Source organism: Panthera pardus, unplaced genomic scaffold, assembly GCF_024362965.1.
Source record: "Panthera pardus isolate Hobbes unplaced genomic scaffold, ASM2436296v1 HiC_scaffold_12, whole genome shotgun sequence".
Taxonomy (NCBI): domain Eukaryota; kingdom Metazoa; phylum Chordata; class Mammalia; order Carnivora; family Felidae; genus Panthera; species Panthera pardus.
Window position 1 is genome coordinate 42,775,868 of NW_026526677.1, and position 18,728 is coordinate 42,794,595.

General features: G+C 34.6%; 1 protein-coding gene across 27 annotated transcripts in view; it reads left to right on the forward strand.

Moving 5' to 3' along the window:
• Nucleotides 1-18,728, forward strand: part of SOX6 (SRY-box transcription factor 6) — a 697,806-nt gene that overhangs the window by 343,799 nt on the left and 335,279 nt on the right. For all 27 annotated transcript variants that reach the window (XM_019456423.2, XM_019456414.2, XM_053899942.1 and 24 more), the window contains one exon: nucleotides 16,929-17,136. In XM_019456423.2, coding sequence (XP_019311968.1) covers nucleotides 16,929-17,136 — 208 coding nt within the window. The remainder of the gene's footprint in view (nucleotides 1-16,928; nucleotides 17,137-18,728) is intronic.

Genomic DNA, 18,728 nt, shown 5'->3' on the forward strand with positions numbered 1-18,728 from the left:
CTATAGTATTTCCCAGCTGTGTACTTATATGGTATAATAAAAGGATTTAACAAATGGGAAATAGCAGCTGCATTTGGAAATTCCCTTTGTGCTCCCTTTTCATTCGATAGATTCAATAATGTGTAACAACTGTAGCATCAGACCTGTAATGACTTACACTGCAAGTATCATATCACCAACCAGTTTTTCTTTATGGGGAAGAAAAACAATAGAAAGGATTTTAGGTTTCTGGGCAGTCCTGAAAACCTACATATCGAGTGTGTGTATATGTGTGTGTGTGTGTGTGCGCATATGTATATGTGTATATGTGCACGCATGCATGTGTGTGTATGTGTTGGGGTGGGGAGACGACTGAAGTAAAATTTAATAAACATTTTACCTCATTCCACTTTCAAATAATTAGGAATCCAAAAGTATTGTCATGATGTTAAGTGAAACTTGGTTGTTCTCTTATACTTGTTACCCACTGTAATTGAACCCCATAAAATAGGTGTGGAGAAATAAAATTTTAAAGTAAAAAACAGTAACACAAATTCTATTAGCACCTATTCAGTTTCCAGTTATTAATTTTTTTGATGGCCTTCACTCATGAACAGTAAGAAACAAAAATTTCTTATCTCCTGGGTTCAGGAAGGGTTTAACTCTGAAATATTAAGACCACAGAAGAGCTTTACTGTAAAGAGGGGGTAAAGACAAAGCAGAGAAGTTCTGCTAATCCCCACTTCCTGATTAGAAAAAAAAAAATCTTGAAATGTTGAAATTCTGCTTATTCTGACGTGGCGTTCCAACAAAATATGAGACCCCACAGTTTCAAACAAGGAAGATAATTCATTGTGGCATAAGCAAAGGAGAATAGAAATTTTAGAGTTTGACATTCAAAGACCAATTTGAGATTAAAAAGTTTTAGGCTCTGATTTTAATTATAATAGCTTATGCTATAGACACCAAAATTCTTGATTTTAAGTTTCCTGTAAATTGATAAATTCCATCTGAAGGCTGAAAAGCTAGTGTAAGTAAAAATTTACTGTCCTTTTTCACTATATACAGCCACTACTATTTTCATTATGGTATGGGTGTGCCAGTACTTTTTTTTTCCCAGAGGAATATTGACACTGTCTCCTGATAGGTGTTTTTGTTCCCATAAGGACTGATTCATTAGACAGTAATAAATTCACATCATTTTTTCATGGAAAAAATGTGTAGTGTATCGTTCTATTCAATGTTAACAAGGATGAAGGAACATTTTATGGTTATATTTAGTGACTGGAAGTATGATACTGTGTGTAACCATTGTCTCCTAAAGATTACTTGAATATATAGCACCTACTAAGTTCCAGGCACAGGGACTTTCTTATGAATAAATCAGGAAAGAGCCCTGCTATCCTGGAACTTCTAGTAGTATTACAGACAATAAAGAAGTTTCACAGAGTGAGCCAATGTCAGACAATGATAAGTGGAATAAAGAAAATTAAATAAGAAAATGTGATCAAGAATGACTAAACAGTCCAGAAGGTCTTTTTGAAGGTGTGACTTTTGAGTTGAGATTTGAATGAGAAGGAACAAACTATGCAGAAATTTGGGGGAAGACACCCAGCTAGAATATACAGAAAGTGCAGCAGCCTTTTTCATTGGTGTATTTGAACAACAGAAAACAATAGAGTGACTGGAATGGAGTGGGTGTGAGAGAGAATGGTATGAGATGAAATCAAAGAGGAAGTCAGATGCTACAGACTTTGGGGGTATCACAGGCTACAGTGAAGTGTTTGGGCTTTACTTCAAGTGCAACAGGAAGCCATTGGAAGATTTTAAGCAAGAGTCTAACATGATTTGATTTATGTTTTAAAAATCATATTGGCTGCTGTGCAGGATACAGATTGTGGGAGATAATACCAGAAACAAGGACACCTAGTAGGAAAATTATGGCAATAGTGCCCATGAGAATTTGAGGGTAAATGGAAGAGTGAACAATTAGAGAGGTTATTCTTCAAGTTCCCCTAGATTCTGAAGAGGACAGGATTCACACAGAAGTTGAGGAGAGTATTTTAAGCCTTGTGGCCATGACGTTAGTCAAGCGAGCAGAAATTTAGTTAAGAATGAACAGGAAATGAAATTGTGAAGATCAAGGAAGAGGGCCAAGGGTAGGCTTGTTCCTGGACAGAAAATGGTCCCATGTGAGGACAGAAGCTTTTTACTTAAGAGGGAATTGGTTGCAGGTGACTTCTGGGGCAGGCCATGAGGATGTGGGCAGAGTACCAACAGTATCTCTTACAAGATCCAAAAAGTGACAACAAGATTGTTGTGCTCTTGCTTGCATGCTTATATTGATATGTAATGTAAGTCAAAATGGGATTATATGCATCTGCCTTTCAATTTCTGGTGTAATTAAGTAAAAATAACCATGCTGGACCTTCAGCCCCAGAAAATCAGAGCTTCGTATTTTAGAGATCTACTTAAATTCCCCTGAGTGAGTTTTATCTTTTAGAAAAGTTTTAAAAATATTTTTTCACTGTAAATAAAAGATGCCAATGATGGCCTTTGCTGTAATTGAAAGAAAATAGTCATAGGCATGTTGGGATATTTAATAAATACTAGGAACAATACTGTCTTGCTCGTAAACAATTTCTCGTTTCTGCCTTTCTTGCTTTTAGTCCAAAGAAGTTGCTAATCAACTCTGGAGTGTTCTATGCAGTTCATTTTGAGTCATAAAAATTCTGGTGTGAACTTTGTACTGTGACTGGGATTGGAGCTGTTGTCATACATGATAACATAGTCCAGGAATTTTGAGTGAGGATTTAATCCTTCTCCACCATTATTTATGTTGTGGTAGGATTTTAGAAGATTTCTAATTTTTTAAGCTTTTAAAAGATTTTAAAAACTTGTTGCCAGTTTTTGGTAAGATTTAGTCATTTAAGATAGTAAATAACACCCAAATGAAATGTATTTTCTCACTTTTATTGAGACTGTACTTTAGAGAGTATAGTGAAACCCACTAGTTTGCCTGGTCCCATTTTGTAATCTTAACACCTAAGAAAAGATTTATGTGCATCTTTTTGTACCTGCTTGGTCTGTGAATCACAGGAAAAGAACCATGAACTGACAAGGTTTAGACTTCCTGGAAAATTTAGTTACTACTCCTCTCATTTTAAGATTTTGGAAATTCATTCAATTTAAGTAAATTTCAAACCTAGACTTCTGGTAACAAGCGAAAAACTGTCTGCCCTTGTCTCCTGAGTTATGAAACAACGTTCTCCAGGAAGCTCTGTGGTAGATTTCCCATTTTCTGTAAATTTGAAACTGTATTAGTACATAGTACTGTCTCTTTTTAAACCTATTTCAGAAATTTAATGACAGAAATGTACTTACAATTTGAACCAAAAAGTAAAACTATATTTTATTGCATGGTGTGGGTAGTGAAACAGACAACTGATGTCTAGTGTTAACACAATGATCATCTTTGTATTTCTACACCCTGGTTATGTGCAGTGTTTCATTCCTGCTAATAAAAAAAATGTAGATCTTTAAAAAAAGATCTTTCCCAAATCTGGGTTCTTTACATTAAACAAAATGATTACTGGTATGCTACTGGAAAATATCTTGATGTTTATGGAAACTGGAATTATTTTATTATGAACCTTAATGATATAATACATCTTTAAATACACTTTTTGGAAAAGTTTTCTTACCTAGCATATTATCAAAATCTTTATCAAAAGTAGAAACATTAACATGCTCTGGTATATTTGGCTTTTTTCCCCCTTGGGCAAGAAGGAATCAGGTATGCATGCTGATTAACACACTCCAGTCATTAACATGTGATTATGTGGGCTGCATATTGAGCACCTGCCAAAATATAAAAATCCAGTACTTTGCTACATCTGTGCAAAGACTTTTTTTCATTTCTTTTGTATTTTGACAGTTCAAGGAATATCAGGCCCTGGTATTTTTTTTTCCTCAGTGTAATAAAATTGTGTATACAGAATGTTTTCAAGGAGACGAGATATGCCATGTTTATTTTTATTTTAATCTTTTAGGCTGTATAAGAGCCAGTGGCTGGAGTTTGCAGAGCACTGACTATAACATGAATCTCTTAACAAACTCCATTACTGGCATTCACTTACAGTTTACAGCATTCCTTCATGTTCATAAGGATTATCTTTTCTGGGATTCAACCAATATTCCCCTAATTTGCTTCATTTTTATGTGATATCTTTATGCCTCAAAAATATTTTGTTTTCATTTCTTTCACCAATATGCTGCTAGTGTACACGTCATTGTGATGCCAAGGCTGCTCCTGTGGTTTGTTTTTTTTCCTGTTGACTATACATATGCAAATATTCCTTCATGACCAAAGTATAGTTTGGGTTCTTTAGCATTTCAAACACTTAGGAAAGGTCACTTTTCAATAATTGTTTAAAATAAGACTTGATTATTAATAGAAAATCTAGGATGATCTAGTGTAGCAAATCAACCTGATTGAGCCAGGCCTGTTCTAGATAGCTTTATTTTCTCGATGGATCCAAATGACATTTGAATACAGTAGACTATCTTTTTTTTTTTTTTTTTTGGATAGACTTTTTATCAAATTGATCAGTATTAATCAATGGAAGCTGATCTCAGGACACCAGTAATTTTCTGATTAAAGCAGAACTCCACAGTCTATATAAGTGGTTCTGATTAATGTACACTTTCTTGTACAGAATTCCTTCTTGCCTAGTGATGATTGGGATACATCACTATAATGCAATATGATAATGGGAATAATGAAATCTGTGCATTCCTATAAGGCTTCTAAGCAACGTGTTGTAGAGAGCAATGTATATATTATATAGCATGCAGTCTTTTCCATGACTGATTTGAACTTTTCATGATTAGAATGAGATATGAATCTTCAGGTCCTTCTATATCAGTTTGAATAAGATGGTAGTACTTGTGATAGGGAGCATTTTGCTTTGGAAGGAGGAAGCTGGGATTGTATTTTCACTCCTCCTGTTCTACCTTCTCACACTAATTTGGATAGGGTTGCTTTCCATAAAGGCAACTTTACCATAATGAATCATTTGGAGATGAGATTGAAAGGGCTCTCTTTGATTATTGAGTCAAACCACCTGCATTAAGCGGGAAAGAGCCTACTCTGTTCCTTACATGAACATACCCAATCTTTCTTGAACACTGCTAATGAATGTGCCTTAATTATCTTGATATGCAAATTATCCCACTGTTTGATTGTCCTCTGCAATAAGAAGTTTTCCTTGCTTTCCAAGAGAAATGTAACCTTTTAAAAGAAGAACAACTTCAAGCCATTATTGCTTTTGTTAATATACCTTTCAATGTGATGACACTTATTTTTTTATATTATTAACCTTTTAAGTATTATTTTGGTATTACTGCATTCTCATGACCTCTAGGCATTATTTTTCTAGGTGATGCAAATTGAGTTCAATAATATATCTCTGTGTAAACCACATTCTCAAATCCAAAGTATAAATTATAAACCTTTGCTAATAAAATTTTATAATCAGGTAAAAATTAGAAATGAATATTTATACATTTCATTTATCTTCTTTATATTTCATTACCATCCCAGAAAATGGGAAACCTTATTTAATAAAATGATTGGGAACTATTTTGTAAACTTTTGCTTTCATTATAATTTAACTCTGATTTGTTTTCACTGCTGGTGTACTGAGAGTACGTAGAATACAATATTCTCAAGTTCATCAAACTTCTGGGAAGAAATGTGCCCTCATTTAAGCATAAATAGATTATGGTGGCATAATAGAAGAGATTCATTTACCTTGAAACACACAAAATGAACATTTTTTTTTTTGGCAATTACTGTTATTTAGGAATTTTTTGTTTAGCTCTAGTGGTGACTTAGTAGCTTTTTTACAGAAGGACTGGGTTAGCTAAGATTAAGCTAATGTAATCCATAAACAAATTGAGAAAAGTTTGCTCCTGAATTCAGAGTTAATATGTGGCCTTCAGTTTTTGAAATTATTTTGTTCCCGGTGTGCTTCTACCAAACATACCTCTTGTTCTTATACTGGCATATCTTGTATAGGGGTTGATTATAGTTTTTTTTTTTTTAGCTTTCTGAAATTGTGAGTAAGAATAGAGTTTCGCTGTCCTTTTGACTACTGTCCTTGGATCCATGAGGATGCACACAATAAAGCAAGGAATGACCTGAATCTGAGTTTTTTGAGTATTTGGAAATTAGAGAAAAAAATATAAATTCATGCCTATGTTCCCTACTGGCTGCCCCTCGAGAAAGAGGCTGGGCTCTAAGACTGTAGGTGAGCCATCAATTCCAGGTTGTGTGCTGCCCCCAGGTATAGCAATGTACGGCTTCCAGACATTGAGGGCATCTGAAGACAGAATTAGACCTCTACTTACTGCTTTCTGGTAAATTGGTGACATTTTTGTGCCTACTTTCCCTTTTCCTGGAAATGTAAATACAGATAGATAGAATAGATGTTTTATTAGCAACACAGTCTCTGAGGTATCATTTTTAGTCTCTCTGTACTTGTTCTGTGTGTTAAAAGCTTAAATCAGAGAACTGGAGAGGTGATTTTAAAATTTCTGGGTTACCAAGAGTTTCTTGTTAATCCTTTACATGTATGAAATTTGAAGGCTTTTGTGGTATAATTCTCTAAATTGGGACCCTCACTGGACAAGATCCAGTGAAGAGAGGAGGTGTTGGAATCCCCAGAGCAGTTGTGAGGTTTCAGTGTGTATGACAGAGGCAGCAGTTTGTTCTCTAGTTGTTCATCTCTGGACAAACGAGGCCATGGGAGGACTTCACTGTTAATAGAGCAGGATCTCTGTTAGGTAACAAACGGATTTAACAGGACTTGATTGGGATCTGGTCCTTTTTAATATTAAGAACTGTGAGATATAAAGGGCATATGCTGAACTATTTTTTATGTGACCCCAGTCTCATCATTTTCAGATAGACAACCAAGACATAGGTAATTATTATACCGATATTTGTTTCCAGGGGGCTTAATTACTACCCTTTCCCTAGTGAGTCCCAACTACCTTACCTTTTTTCCTCAAAGTTTTAATATCTCATTTTTTCTGCAGCTACTCTGATACCCTTGAATGATTGCAGATCCCAATCATACAATAGCCCAGGTTTCTGTCTTGAATTATGGGGAGGTTTCCCAGAAGCTGGATTAAATGGCATTTCAACAGATTACTTGTGTCATACTACAAGCTCTTCTCTTCCCTGTTAATTCTGAGCCAGTGTCATACAAGAGGTCCCTGGTGCCCCGATTCTCCTATTTTTAAGGCTATTTGCCTGTTTGGGGTATAGGTTAGGAAGGTTTTTTACTTCACCTCCTTTGCTTCAGCTTCAAAATTCTGGTGTCTGGGTTTGCCCACTATTTCAAAGGGCTCTTCATTATTCCTCATTTGGGTGATAGCTAAATGGGTTCCTGGTGATCTTACTGATACCTGGATCCAGTGATGTACGTATAATTTAGGCATCTACCATAGCCTTCGGTTCATTTAAAGCATACTAGCTGCTTTGGTGATTCTATATAAAAAATACAGTTATTTTCATAAGTGCACTGGTATCTCTTTAATGGGGAAGAAAGAGAAAAACAACTGCAGAAAAGGACACCATGAAGATAATAGACTTGACACTAGAGTAAGTATTTATCTCATAAGAAAAGCTCTGTGGAATTGTTTGAGGCTCTCCATGCAAAGAAACTTGCTCTGTTAAAACTTGTCCGATTATACTTCTCTAACTTCTGCATAATCACACCGCTTATTCCCTAAAGCCTCAGATTGTAAAAAGCAAGCAAATAAACAAAAATTTTTGATTTAGTGGAAATGTTTTCCTTGAGATTATTTAGAGGAAACATAACTTAGAGGAAAAGACATTGCCTTATTTATCTCTGCCACTAATTTGCTGTGTGACCTTATAGAAGTCACTTTATATCTTTGGACTTCAATTTCCTCATCTCAAAAATGAAAGATTTGAGCTGTAATCACCAAGTCTCTTGCTGCTTTTAACTTTCTGGGCTTCAAAGTTGAAACTGTCTTAGCCAACTCAACCTAGCCCGGTAGTGTTGTTTAAGTTGAGTGTCATATGGTAGTTTGAATACTAATGATTTGCCAGATGAAAGTAACTGTCTGGAGTTGGTAGGCACACAAATCAGCTAATGGCTGAACCTTGATAGAATGTTGTCCCATGTGCCTGAAAGATCTTCTTACTATTCCATTACCAAAAAATCATAAAATATTCTCATCTCTGGGGCTGCCTGTCCCGTGACATTAGATGTTTAAAATATGATGTCTCTAAGGCAGTGATAGTGTGCCTTAATTCTCTGTTGTTTAGAATATTGAGTACATTCAGTTCAGGGCACTACTATTTAAGAGCGGGAGAAACAAATGAGAACACAGTCAAGGGAGAATGATCAGGATGGCTGAACCATGTCTTATGAGGAATAAATCAGAGATGTTTTGCCTAGAAAAAGAGAAGATATAAGGGTAGTATAATAGCTGTATGTTTTAAAATGTTGTCGTTCTGAATGTTTACATGGGATATAAGAAAGGTTGAAATATTATTAATATTTTATTAACATTAATATAATAATATTCTATAATATTCTTTTGTTAATATTCTTATTAATAGGAATGTTTGGCAACCCTGCACAGACTGCTTTGGGAGGTATGGAGGTGTTTAAGGAGAGGCCAAAAGAATTACTTGTAAGAGATATTGTAACAGTGAACATCACTACCACCAACATCACCATTTAATGAACACTTACAATGTTACAAGTACTGTTCTAAGAGTTTTTATTTTTATTAATTCATCTGTTTTTCATAACAATGCTATGAGATAGGTTCTGTACTGCTGTTATCACTCCCATTTTATAGATGGGGAAATTAAGACACAGAGAGGTTGACTAACTCACCTGTGTTATATGGCAGGTAGATGTGAAAATTGCGATTTAACTGCAAAATCTGGCCCAGAGAGCCTATGTTTTGTTAACTATTATACCACCTTTTTCTGCACGGGGTATGAATCTTAGGTGGGATTGAGCAATTGGATTTTTAAGGACCTTTGAATCTTGAGATTTTGATTCAATATGTGAGGGTGATATGTATAGATGAGGCAAAGCTTTTCTATGTGCTTGTCTTGACAAGTTGGGGAATTTAGTATTTTTTCTGTATTTTATTTCCATTTATTAAATATCATGGTGATGAGGACATTTAAAAAAACTTAGTATTGTGATTTTTTTCTTTGAATCAAAATAACACTTTAAAACAATAGCTTTTATTTATTAGACTTGAGGAATCATGACACTGTAGTAAATAGTGGTAATAAATTTATATTCTGATGAATAACGAATAAATTTATTATTATTAAACAGTATAATAATAGCGTAAGGTGGCATGGTTTTGTGCCAACTTTGAGAATGCTATATAAATCTAATATATTCTACCAAGTTTCAGGGTTTTTTTTAAGTTTATTTATTTTGAGAAAGACAGCATGAGTGAGTGAGAGGGGGGCAGAGAGAGAGGAAGGGACACAGAGAATTCCAAGGAGGCTGTGCACTGCCAGCGCAGAGCCCAACGTGGGGCTCGAACCCACAAACCATGAGATCATGACCTGAGCTGAAATCGTGAGGCCTGAACCCATGAACCATGAGATCATGACCTGAGCCAAAATCAAGAGTCATACACTTAACAGACTGAGCTGCCCAGGTGCCCCCAAGTATCAGTTTTAATAAAAGAGAAAAAGAATAAAACTTTGTTTTACTCTTAGAGTTAATGATACTTTTATCAAGAATAACCTGCTGTTAATTGGAACCAAATTCAGTGTTTTCATTTATTTAAGCTTCCTTAAACCAATGCTTTTCCTTAAAATATGTCACATTAGAGAAAAATGTACTTCTTCTTCTGAGAAAGAACCTATAAATGTTAGCAATTTAGTTTTCAGCATATTAAAAAGGTTACAGTTCCTTTGTTAGCAAGAAGTTATTGGAACCTAGATTAGGTAAAGCTTTATCTGTCAGTCACCCCATAATACTGTAGTAGAATATGTCTTATACCGCACAGTTGTCAGGTAGTTTTGGGCTCATCAAAAAAGAGCGTTTGAAGTGGGGAATCAGAAAAAGCAGTACGTATCTAGTGCATATACATATATATGTGTATATATATACATATATATATCTTGATATATATATCTTAATTAAAATATATTAAAATACATGTGTATATGTAATGTAACTTGAATGCTTAATTGAAACTTAAAATATATAAAATGCAGTGCATACAAAAGGAGGGGTGTAGAGCCATCTGTTCTGGCAGAGAAGACTGATCACTGACATGGCTGAATTGGTAGTACACCAACTTTTAGTTGGTTTTATTATTGTGTTTAATTTCTTTACACACATTGCATCCCATTAATTTCCTTCAGTCAAAGACTACCAAGAACACACCTGTAATGGAACAAATTGGTTTTATTACTCATTACAGTCGGGAGAACACACACCACAGGGAATCATCGAATGCCTCAGTAAGAAAGTATTCAAAAGAACATTTTGTAGGATTTGGGTTTTGTTTGAATGATTTGAAGTAGGGTTTAAGGAAAAAGAATCTTGCTGTAGACTGGAGGCTGTCAGAAATCAGGGGCAAACCTATAATTTGGTATCCCAATAATCTTATCTGGGGGGGCGGGCAGGTAGACTAGAATGAGGATAAAGCTGTAATTGGAAAGGCAGTATAACTGAAATGGAAAACAAAAACAAAAACAAAATGACAACAGGAGTGCAATAAGACTGGACACATTTAATTCAGCCTTGCTAGTGGGTGGAGGAAAGAGTAAGAGAGGGTAATATTCTGTCCCTACAGTTAGGTTGGGCAGCAGGTAGGAAAGTTGATTCATGCAGCTGCATAGAGAGGCTATTTCCTAATCATTTCTCCCAGCACCAGTGACTTCCATTTGTATGTAGGTTTCAACTCCATTATGTAGGGCAAGATTCCATTCCTGACCTATGGTCTTTGCTTGTCTCAGTTCCTGACATCTTGTCTGACTTTTGCAACCTCAGCCTACAGTTCTCCTCTGTTTGCAGTTAGGACTACCCTTTCATATTCTTGGTCAAGGTGCAGTTGGCAACCCAGATGAATTAGAGCAGTAGTGTACTGTAGCTGCTCCAGGACAGAATGGAGATAACCCATATGCAGTTAGGTTAAGTGGGAATTGATAGAATGTATCCCTAGAAAAAGCTAATTACCAATGTTAAGGTTACTGGGGTTTTGTGAGGGGTCAGGTCTTGGAATTTGTTTGGGATGACTTTATATTAGTTTGTGATTTTTTGGGCATTGATATAGAAGAGAGTAATGTCATGTAGTATTTATTATTATACTTAGATGAACAAGAATAAATTAAAACCTAAAAATGGTGCCAGTGGTCATCATGACTGTATTTTCAGAATTAAAAATGGAAACACAAGACTATTGGACAAAGGGCGTTTGAATTTAGTAAGGGTAGTTATCATTGTTCTGAGCACTTTATATACTATTCATTTCTTACAGCAACTATTTGAAGATATAATATTGACTCCATCCCATAGAAAGGCAGAGTCTAAGTCCCACCCTCTTGACTATGTGCTTTGGTGTCTTACTATTGAATAGATTGCACTGACAGTTACATGGCATGACTCTTCAGACTAGGTTAGAAATAGTGATATAGCTTTCATCTGACTCTTTCTGGGGGTATGCACCCTTGGCAATCTGAGCTACCATGTAACAAGTCCAACTAGTCTGAAGCTAAAATCTTGGAGAGAAAGATCATATGAAGGGATCACATAGAGATAGAGGAAGATGTCCAAGAAACCCCAGCTTCCAGCTCCACACTCTTGAAGTGTTCCCATTTGTGAATAAAGAAGCTTTGAGATGACTCCAATCTTAGCCACTGACTTACTGGCAACCTCATGGGAGATCTTGAGACAGAATCACCCAGCCCAGATGCTCCCAAATTCCTGATCCACAGAAACCATTAAAAAAAAAGAATAAATGATTATTATTGTTTTAAGCCCTGTCTTAGGGTGATTTTTATACAATAGATAACTAATATAGGGTACTTCTTGGTAACTCTTAGATTAGGGTTAATAACAAAGTGGAATTCCTGTCTCAAAGTAGGTAAAGTTCCTCTCTGGCAATGCAAGGTAAAAAAAAAAATATTTAGAAGGTAGGTGTTATTGGAATTGTGGCATCTTTTACTGTTGAGAGTGACTTTATTATGGCCTTGTGGAATGGGAAAAGCACTGGATTTAGAGTCAGAAAACCTACATTTGGGTTTTAAACTAGTTCTGCCAGTTCTACCTGTGTGACATGAAGGAAGCTACATGACCTTCTGAGTGTCACTTTTCTTCTTGCTGCAAATGAAGATATGGAACTTTGGTATTCAGTTCTTGGCAACCCATTTTTAGAACAACATCTAGAGACTCGATTGAATCAGAGGAGAATGATGAAGGGTCTGGTAATCATGTCAGATGGGAAATGGGTATAGAAACTGGAGGAGTGTCACCTAGAAAAGAACTGTTAATTCAATCCCTCCCTTAAGATATTTGAACAACTCTACAGAAGAGGAAATAGATTGATTTTGTGCATCTTTTGAGGGCAAATGGGAAACAATGGGTAATAATGATAAGGATCTAGATTGTAAGAATTCCTTTTTAAATAATTAAATTTATTAGAAAATACTATTTGAGAGCCTTGATTATTTTTCTGGGTTCAAATTCAGGGAAATTATAATATACTAACTCTCTAGATATCTTCAAGAGGACTGATTTTTTTCTCTTAAATTCTATTTTATATTTCCTTCAAGAATCCCTTCATAAAATTATTTTTGTTTTTCTTTATTACATAAACTGTGTTCATCAATAAGTTAGAAAACACATAAAGCAAAAGGAAATAAAAATTACAAGTAATCTCATTGCCATTGAGAGATCACTATAAATGTTTTGGTGTATATCTTCCCAGTGTCTTGTTTGTTTGTTTTGTAGCCATGTTTACCCTTATGCACACATCCAACAAAATTGAGGTTATGTACTAATCTAACTACAATTATCCTTTTTTTCCCATTTAATACATATTTTTTTGTAAATAAATTATTTCTGCAACATTTTTTGGTATTCATATTCAACCTTGACAACAATATTTATTTTCTCTTTAAAAATAGTATTTATAATAGAATATTTGCAAAATATGGATGACTTCAAAAAGAAAATTAAAACTACCTATTATCCCAATACTCAGAGGACTGTTAACATTTTGTTGGACATTCTGGTGTCTTTTCTTCTGTACATAACTTTTTCTAAAAAAATATGTATTGGTGTTTCTCACCAACATACTTTTTACTAACAATATGTTATGAATATTCCCCAATGTCACTACATTTTCTGCAAAAATATGATTTTTAATAATATCAAATTATTCTACCATCTGGACCAAACCATAATGCCCTCAAATGATCCCTACAATTGGATATGCAAGTTGCCCCTAATGGTTCATCACTATAAACAACACTATATTCAGTGTATATAATATTGTTTTTAATGGCTGTGTGGTATTCCATTGTGTCGCTATGTCATCTTTTATTAAATAAATCCTTTATTTTTTTAATGTTTCAGTTCTCAATATTTTGCTTAAATAAGCAATCCTGTCACTATTAGAACAAATCTTTACTCCTACCAGTATTTTTTTTATTATTCTTGACATATTTGGTGAGGAGTTGTTTCAAGTTCAGCAGCTGGTGATGTACTTAACATTTTGTTGGATGCTCTAGGGGCATATTGAAGAAACATGAGACATGGCCCCAATCCTTCAAGTGTTAAAATTTAGTTGCAAATATGACTAATACATGCAAAATAGTAATGAATAATTTATTGTAGTATATTATTAAATGCTAAGTTGTGTGGTTCTGATTAAGTGCTTCGATGTGTATTTCAGGGGGTAGGAGGGTAGTGAGGCCCAGGATAGTCAGGCAGGACTTCAAGGATGAAATGCAGTTTGATCTGAGCTTTGAGGAGTGGGTTGAGTGAATAGTCAAAGAGAATGTGGGCCATTCTAGAGGAAAGGAACATGAAGCACAAAAGCTCAGAAATGTATATATTTGATATATTCACAGTACCATGAGAAGGCTATTTAAGTTTAACATCTTTTTATTGCCACTGCTGAGCAATCAGTTTTGAATAACAACTTCTGAAAAATATGAGCAATATTTATTTTAATATGTTTTTTCCAGTTTATTGAGATATAACTGACAATAACATTGTATTAAAGTGTACAACATAATTATTTGATATATGTATGTATTGTGAAATGATTACCATAATAAGTTTAGTTAAAATCCATCACTTCACATGGAAGTGTGATTTTTTTTATTTGCTTTTAATATTTACTTTTCTATCCCTTCAGACATGGAAACATCTTAATTAAATATTCCTAATTTGTGAAAATTGCTTATGTTTTCTACACACTTTGCCTGATGATTTTTTTTGTACTACTGTGTGGTTTTTCAGTCATCTGCCTATAATATTGTATTGTATTTAATTCATTTCCAGCAAAAAAAAAATGCTTTAGATAATCTGAATCAATGTTATTCTATTTCTTATGTTGGGACTGGGATCATCTTAAGTAATATTTCAAAAATGATCTTCACTGTTAGGTTTGTTGATGCCACTGAGGTTGGGAGAAAACAAATTTATAGTAAATTGTCTTTGAAAGAACTAATGCTAACTCAGGCCCCATACGCTTGGCTTTTGTGATGTTCATTTGTTCAGTCATGTTATACAGTGGTGTTTTCACAAGAAAGAACAAAAGAAGAGAAGTAATCTCTTTTATGTAATTTTTAAAAATCACAAGTAACTGGCCTTCTTAAAAATGTTCGTAATTATATCCATATTATAACATTAAGGCAAAGCACATTTATTTTATTGCCTTCATAGGGAATGAGAATTAAAGGACCTATACATCAGAATCACTTAGGATGTTCATCAAACTTCACATTCCTGGGCCCTACTCTTGGCAGTATAGAGGGAGGTGAGGGAATCTGCATTTTAACATACTTGTAGGGAATTGTAAACATTGAAGTTTGAAGACTGTTGCTTTGAGACCAAATACTGTCTCAAATCTCTCCTCCACAGCTGTGCTGCAGTAACATGCAGCAAGACTCGATAGATATCATTGGGCATCTTTCCTCAAACTGAATTTCCTAGGACCTGTTTTGTTTTTAGGAAATTACATTATAAGTTGAGCTTTTTTTTTCCTTAATAAAACTTACTTAAAAGTTAAAAAAAAAAAAAAAGCAAAACTAAACAAAACAAAACTATAGATCCTTTGTCAAGTTTTTTGTTTTTTTGTTTTTTCCTAATTTGGCATTATTGGCTTTTATCCAACAGTACTCTCTTCATTATAAGTGTTTGGACTTAGTACCACTTCACTCAGATGAATTGCCTATAGGTCTCCATTCATGAGACCATCATTCCTTAAGTTTTAGAAAGTTAAAAAGTGAGGGCCAGAAATATAAAATTCACACCTTTCCATTGTTCCTAAGGTTGGTATAAGATGACTTATATGACTTAAGTCATTGATGATTTTATCCACTGCCTATGTCAGTGCCTAGTGACATATTGCAAGTAATTGTTACTTAATAATAATCCCAACAACCCTGAAAATAAGTTTTATTCCTACCTTGTACAATGATAAAAATACTAAATGCCTAGCATTTATTGAGTATAGTTATCTCATTTAATTTATATGGAAACTTACTTCTCTACGCTCCATTTTCCTTTTCTCCCCCTTTCTGTACCAGTTATTACTGTAACTTTTGCCTCATATTTCTTCCTCTACTTCTTAAAGCTTGCTGGGCTTCTTTGTGAAAAAGGAGAGAGATATAGGAGCAATTACAATTGTCACGCTTCTGATGAGAATCACAAAGACTAGCTCCTTTACATAGTTTTTCGTTGGGCAAGAGAAAACCCACGCTCAGACAGATAAGGTGAATGTAAGGTTACTGATGGGTGATGGCTAAATAATAGTTGCTTCCAACCCTCAGTTCTGATTTAGAGAGATATAAAAACATTTTCTTCCTGTAAACTTTTAGGTGTTTATTATTTTCAGTCTCAGATTTGCATTTTTTCCTTGCAGATGAATCTGACCCTCTTACCAGTTAGCTAACTTCTCTGTACTGTGAAATAATTCTTGTGCAAATATTTCTGTAACAAACTCGGCCTTTTTAAAAACAACCAACCAAACAAAAAAACCATAAAAGTAAACCACTTTTAAATGTGTGTGACTATGTGCTAAAATACAAGTGGTGAAGATAAGGAATAGAATGAGGCTTTTGTAACTTTGACAGTTGTGTAGCTAGGAAAAAAAAAAAAAGATTCTGCTCAAACCCTAGTGCACAAAAATATTCCGGTTGGCTAACTTTGTGGCACTGATTTAGATGTTTTATATGTTTTCTGTTGAATAATTAATATTGGATATTGAAGCTAATTTCTCTTTTGGTTCTAAATTCAAGGAAAATGTTATTGTGATGTACATATTTTTAGGCTGTGGGAAGAGCATTTAACAAAAGTGCCAATGGAAAGAAAAACTTTGTCCAGCTTAATAATTAATAATTATTGAATCCAAACTATTTTAAATGAAAGGTGTAAGAATAAGTAAAGTGTCCATATTAAAATGAAGTTTTTGAACCACTTGGATTGGTTTCTAATAAAAAAAAAACAGTTTGAATCTGCAATTTCAGGGTAGTTCTTTTGATAATTGCTTCTTTCATGTTTAGTATTTCTAAAGCAGAGACGGCTTACTATATCATTTGTTCATCTAAGCCTCATATGATTTTTCTCCAACGATATGCAGAGAAACAAATGTTCTAATGGTTTTATTTTATTTTGTTTTTCTAGGAGTCAGAGAATAATAAGTTATGTTCCCTATATTCCTTCCGAAATACCTCTACCTCACCACATAAGCCTGACGAAGGGAGTCGGGACCGCGAGATAATGACCAGTGTTACTTTTGGAACCCCAGAACGCCGCAAAGGAAGCCTTGCCGATGTGGTGGACACACTGAAACAGAAGAAGCTTGAGGAAATGACTCGGACTGAACAAGAGGGTATGTGTGGACTTAACTGTTGGGCTTTATTCTTTTAAAGATTCCAGGCCTTTTAAAAAATGAGTGGGATTTCAAGGGCCAAAGCAGTGCGTAATTGGCACTAGCTAGGAAAAAGTTATTCAGAGGTTACCATGGTGATGGCAGATTGTGATCCATTGAAAGTATTAAGCAGATAGCTCCATTTTCCTAAACTTTGTGCATTTTATTTGGTTCTTATGATAACAAATTAAGGTTTTAAACTAACTGCAAGCCTTACCCTTGAAAAAGATGTAGTATGGGAACTTTTGCAGCTGCAACTTAATTTTTCATTTCTCCACTTCCTTTTAATGGATAGTGTTTTATTATGAAAAGACCAACTGTTTAAAAAGAAAAAACAAACAAAAAACTAATTTATTTCTCATTTTTATAAATATTACAAATTTATAAATATTATTCTTTCACCTTCAAATGTTGTAGAATTGAGAATTAAGGTTTCTAATATTGTGAAAGCTAAATGCTCAAGGGAGAAGTGCTGTGACACATGACATCTGTTGCAGTGTCCCACATCTCATCTACCTTCTCCACTCTTGAGAGAGTCCACTTAGGTTCATGTAGGTCCTAAAAAACAAATGAAAAAAGACTCTATCATAATATTGTTAAATTGAATAAATCAAGCCTAAGTGACTGCTATACTTATGTGTGTCCTTTCATTCTTTATGTATAGATTTTAGACTTTGAAATGTAGGGCAGTTAATGGTTCTGTATTTATTGCTAACATCATAAGTTAAATTTAGACTTCTGTGACACTATCAAGAAATGGGGATATAAGGGAATTTTTCATATAACTTAATTTTATTCCTCTAACGGCTTAAAAGTTTAAAAGTTTCTTTTTTTTTAAATTTTTTTTTTTAATGTTTATTTATTTTTGAGACAGAGAGAGACAGAGCATGAACAGGGGAGGGGCAGAGAGAGAGGGAGACACAGAATCTGAAACAGGCTCCAGGCTCTGAGCTGTCAGCACAGAGCCCGACGCGGGGCTCGAACTCACGGACTGTTAGATCATGACCTGAGCCGAAGTCAGACGCTTAACCGACCAAGCCACCCAGGCGCCCCAAAGCTTAAAAGTTTCAAATTAATTTTTGCGGATGTGTCCATCACATCAACACAAAAGGAGTTTCTAAAATGTATTACATGCTTACCTAACTTACCAACCAGATTATATGGCACAAATGTAAATGCTTTTTGATGACTCAGGATCATGATGCAATAGACTATGGACTCCAATCTAACAATTAGGTGATCCTGCATTAATTCTTCAGTCTCCCTGAGCCACAAAATGTAAAATTTGGGATGGTACTAATACTTGACTTGGAAACTCAAAAATTTTGAGAATTAACTATAATAATGAATATAGAAGTCTCTTATGAACAGTAAACTACATAAACTTGGGGTATTGTGATGATTGTCATATTATAAATGTCAATTATTTTATCATGCTATAATGTAATGATGCCCCTAGAGATCACTGAGATAATTAGGACTGTTTGGCCTTATGGTTATTTCTCTGTAATTATGAGACTTTGGAATGCTTGTGTCTGCTTGATATAGATATT